Source organism: Aegilops tauschii, chromosome 1 (assembly GCF_002575655.3).
Source record: "Aegilops tauschii subsp. strangulata cultivar AL8/78 chromosome 1, Aet v6.0, whole genome shotgun sequence".
NCBI classification, from domain to species: Eukaryota; Viridiplantae; Streptophyta; class Magnoliopsida; order Poales; family Poaceae; genus Aegilops; species Aegilops tauschii.
Window position 1 is genome coordinate 82497600 of NC_053035.3, and position 3690 is coordinate 82501289.

Here is a 3690-nt window from a genome sequence, read left to right on the forward strand (position 1 = left end):
ATTTGTAAAGGCATTTAAATAATCAGGTTTGCTAATATTTAAATCATTTTAGCGCATTCAAACACATAATAAAAGTGTGGTTCCTTCACAAATATTTAGTATGGATTATTTGCCACAAACCGAACATTTTGGTTTTAATGTTTCAAAACTTTTGTTGTTTGCCTTTGTTTCAAATTTGAATTTGGATCGGTTCTGAACTAACGCGAGATTAGCAACAGTGATCATGGTGACGTGGCATCATTAGCAGGGTATTACTGTAGCTTAAATATCCGGGCGTCACAATATGCAATTTTTCCGCTCCCTCCAGGATAACAAGTTTATAAACTGCATTTTAGCGGGCTGTTTGGATTATTTTTTCTTTTTCTGCAGATGCCAGATCTCCCGGATTATCTAATACCGAGACTAAAGATGCGATTCCAAAATGTATAGAAAGCAAGGGAATTTTATAACAGATAATCCAGACACGCTAGTTTTGGAATCAGCAAGAGGGGAGGGAATGACAATCACAAGTATTTTGTTTGCGCGTTCCAAGGGAAAGACTCAACTTCTGTTTCAGAGGCTGACAGTCTGCAATGCAAGAATGAGGGTGAAGGTTTAGGAGGATGACACATGTATGGTAGTGGACATTGAGTACAATCATAATCACCACCTCGCAAACTGATGACATGCTGGTAGTCTTGCACTCACACAAGAATTATGACCCTACTATTTTGGAGTACATAAAGCTCCTGCAGTACCATGATGTCAAGCACACAACAATCATGTCCATGATATCTGAAAATGAAGATGGAAGCTACTTCCTAAGCATGATCAGATGGGACCTACTAAACCAGTAAATATTCAAAAATGCACATACTACAATGTACATAACATCCTAAGCCACAACCCTTTGCTAGCAAAAATAACAAATGCATGTTTGCATATAATTTGCAGGAAAGCCATGAATGCATGGAGAGATGATTTGGATGATGTATTGAAACTTGTATCTTTATTTAAAGACATGAAGGCAAACAATGATGAGTTTTTCTATGACATACACGTAGACAACGAAAAATCAGTTAAAACCATTTTCTGGTCCAATGCAAGCTGCCGAGGAGCGTATCAAGACTTTGGCGATTGCGTAACATTCGACACAACTTACAAGACCAATAGATTTCATATGCCTCTGGGAGTGTTTGTTGGAACAAACCATCACTTGCAGTCAACGATATTTTCTGTTGCCTTGATCAGAGACGAAGATGCAAAGTCATTCAAGTGGCTGTTTGATACATTTGTACGGTGCATGAGCAACAAACACCCAACTTGCATTGTAACAGGTAAGTTCAAAAAAAAAACTCTACAAGTTTCATCAATTTTTTAGTCTATGGGTCTGTATTTGGGTACACTGGTTTTATCTGAAAATAATGTAAAGCAAGCCGTTCAACCACTATTAGTACAGAAGTCCAACAAACAGTATAAGAAGCAAAGTTATATCTCACATGTTTAGAAAAATATAGTTCTGGGCGTGAAGTTCAAATACAGGAATCATAGAAGTTCAAGGACACTGCTATAAGAAAAAACATATGAAACATGTTCAGAAAAAATATAGTTATGTATGTGAAGTTCAAGCACCGGTACCAGATAAGTTCAACAACACTGTTGTAAGAAAAAATTGTGTTACATTATTGGATAGTCCTGTGAAGTTCAAGTACTTGTACAACATAAGTTCAACAACACTGCTGTAAGGAAAATATATGTGACACTATTAGATAGTCCTACTGCTACCTGTGAAGTTCAAGTACTTGTACAGCATAAGTTCACCATCAGTGCAAGAAGCAAGTTTCATTTTTTTAATTCATGCAGACCAGTGCCTGTCAATGGCAAAAGCTATACCACAATCATTCCCAAATACCGTCCACAAGCTATGTCGTCGGCACATCCTGAAGAAGTACAAGGAATACCTCGCGTTGCTCTACAAAGTATAAAACATTCAAAGAGGAGTTCACAACAATCTTAAACTGGCCGCTAATGCCAACGGAGTTTGAAGCTGCCTGGGCTGCACTCGTGCAAAAGTACAACCTGCACAACGACCAGATGATGATGCAGCTGTGGAGTGATAGGAAAATGTGGATATCAGCATATTACAAGAACATTTTCTGTGCTAGAATGACTTCCACACAACGAAGCGAGAGCATGAATCACGTGCTCAAGAGAGGGTTTGTCAAGGGGACCCAAAACCTACACAAGTTTGCTAGGAGGGTAAATGCTTGCATACAAACTCGGATGCAGAAGGATAACGAGCAAACAATGACCAGCATGGTATTGAGACAAAAAAACACCACCATTATATTTTGACTTCCTTCAACATGTGCACTTTGTATTTAAAAAATGAAACCCATAACTCTGCTTCGACTAATATCTTATTTTTTGACATGTGCAGACCAATCCTGTGACAAAAACAACTTACGGCTATGAGGAAGACATGGCTATCAAGTACACGAGAGCCGTGTACAGCGAGATGAGGACTAGGATGAGAAAAGCCACACTATTTCGCGCAAAGCCTACAGCAGAGCCCACTAAGTACCATGTGTACTACCACAATAAGGCTGGCCATGATGATGAAGACAGATTTGCCTGGTCAAAGCATGAATTCCAGGTTGTAGCTGACCCAGATAATGAAACATACAAGTGTGAATGCAAGCTTTGGACACACACAGGTGAGCGAAAAAACAAACTCATTAAATAGCTAAACTAGTAGTATCATATCAAAATATACGAAACTCATTGCTGGCTCACAAACTATGTATTCTCCATTCATCACAAAATGCAGGCCTGTTCTGCCTTCACATCATGAACATACTGGACTACCTGAAGCCCGACAAATTTCTAGACAAGTATATCCTCAAACGGTACACAAAGACTGCAAAATCACAACCAACATTTGATACAAGGGACTGCAACACAACTGCATCGGATGGCAGCTCAAGACTATCGAAGCAAGACAACTTGCTGCTGCTAAATTTGATGGTTAACAAGAAAGCGATGAGATGTGACCAGCAATATGACAGAGCCTTCTATGTTCTCAAGAGGCTCGTGGAAGAACTTGATGCAATACATTCAACAAATCGAGCAGATGCTGACGAAAGGATGGCTGAAGAGGATGCTGAAATTGAAGACGACCTTCATTATTATGAAGCTGAAATGCTCCAGACCGCTGCTCAAGCCAACCAATGCAAGCAGGGTGTTGACCAATTAATGCAGCAGTGGCAATAAGAGACGATGAAACTGCCACTATACTCTGAAACAAAGGGTAGGAAGAAACTTTCTGCAGCAAAGAAAAGTGACAAGAGAGCTCAAATAAAGGCACCATCTGTAGATAGACTCGTTGTGCTCGATGAGAACGGAGTGCCACTTGGACATAGGCAATTTTTTAACAGTAGAAGTTCAAGTAATATTACTGGAGAAGTCCTGGTATAGTATGAGAGGAGGTGCTGGTGAAGTATTGCATGAAAGAGCAAGCACTAATAAAATGGAAAATATACATTGTGAAGTTGAAGTAATATTACCGCAGAAGTCCTGGTATATTATGAGAGGAAGTGCCGTTCTGGTGATGTATTCCATAAAAGTGCAAGCAAGAATAAAAATGAAAATATACACTATGAAGTTCAAGTAAGCTTACAATAGAAGTTCTGGTATATTATGACAGAAGGT

The 3690-nt window shown here is 39.2% G+C and overlaps 1 protein-coding gene across 1 annotated transcript; it reads left to right on the top strand.

Annotated features, from left to right (window-relative positions):
* Positions 1-2007: 2007 nt before the first annotated feature.
* On the top strand, positions 2008-3252 carry LOC109762602 (protein FAR1-RELATED SEQUENCE 5-like). The gene is made up of 3 exons (XM_020321476.1): positions 2008-2298; positions 2420-2696; positions 2810-3252. The coding sequence occupies exons 1-3, from the start codon at positions 2008-2010 to the stop codon at positions 3250-3252; spliced, it is 1011 nt and encodes a 336-aa protein (XP_020177065.1).
* The last annotated feature ends 438 nt before the right edge of the window (positions 3253-3690 follow it).

Bases quoted from the DNA above. Each gene is read 5' to 3' on its own strand.
- LOC109762602 (XM_020321476.1), top strand. From the start codon at position 2,008: ATGCCAACGGAGTTTGAAGCTGCCTGGGCTGCACTCGTGCAAAAGTAC. The intron at 2,299-2,419 runs GTATTGAGACAA...TGACATGTGCAG, and splicing joins AGCAAACAATGACCAGCATG to ACCAATCCTGTGACAAAAAC. The intron at 2,697-2,809 runs GTGAGCGAAAAA...CACAAAATGCAG, and splicing joins CAAGCTTTGGACACACACAG to GCCTGTTCTGCCTTCACATC.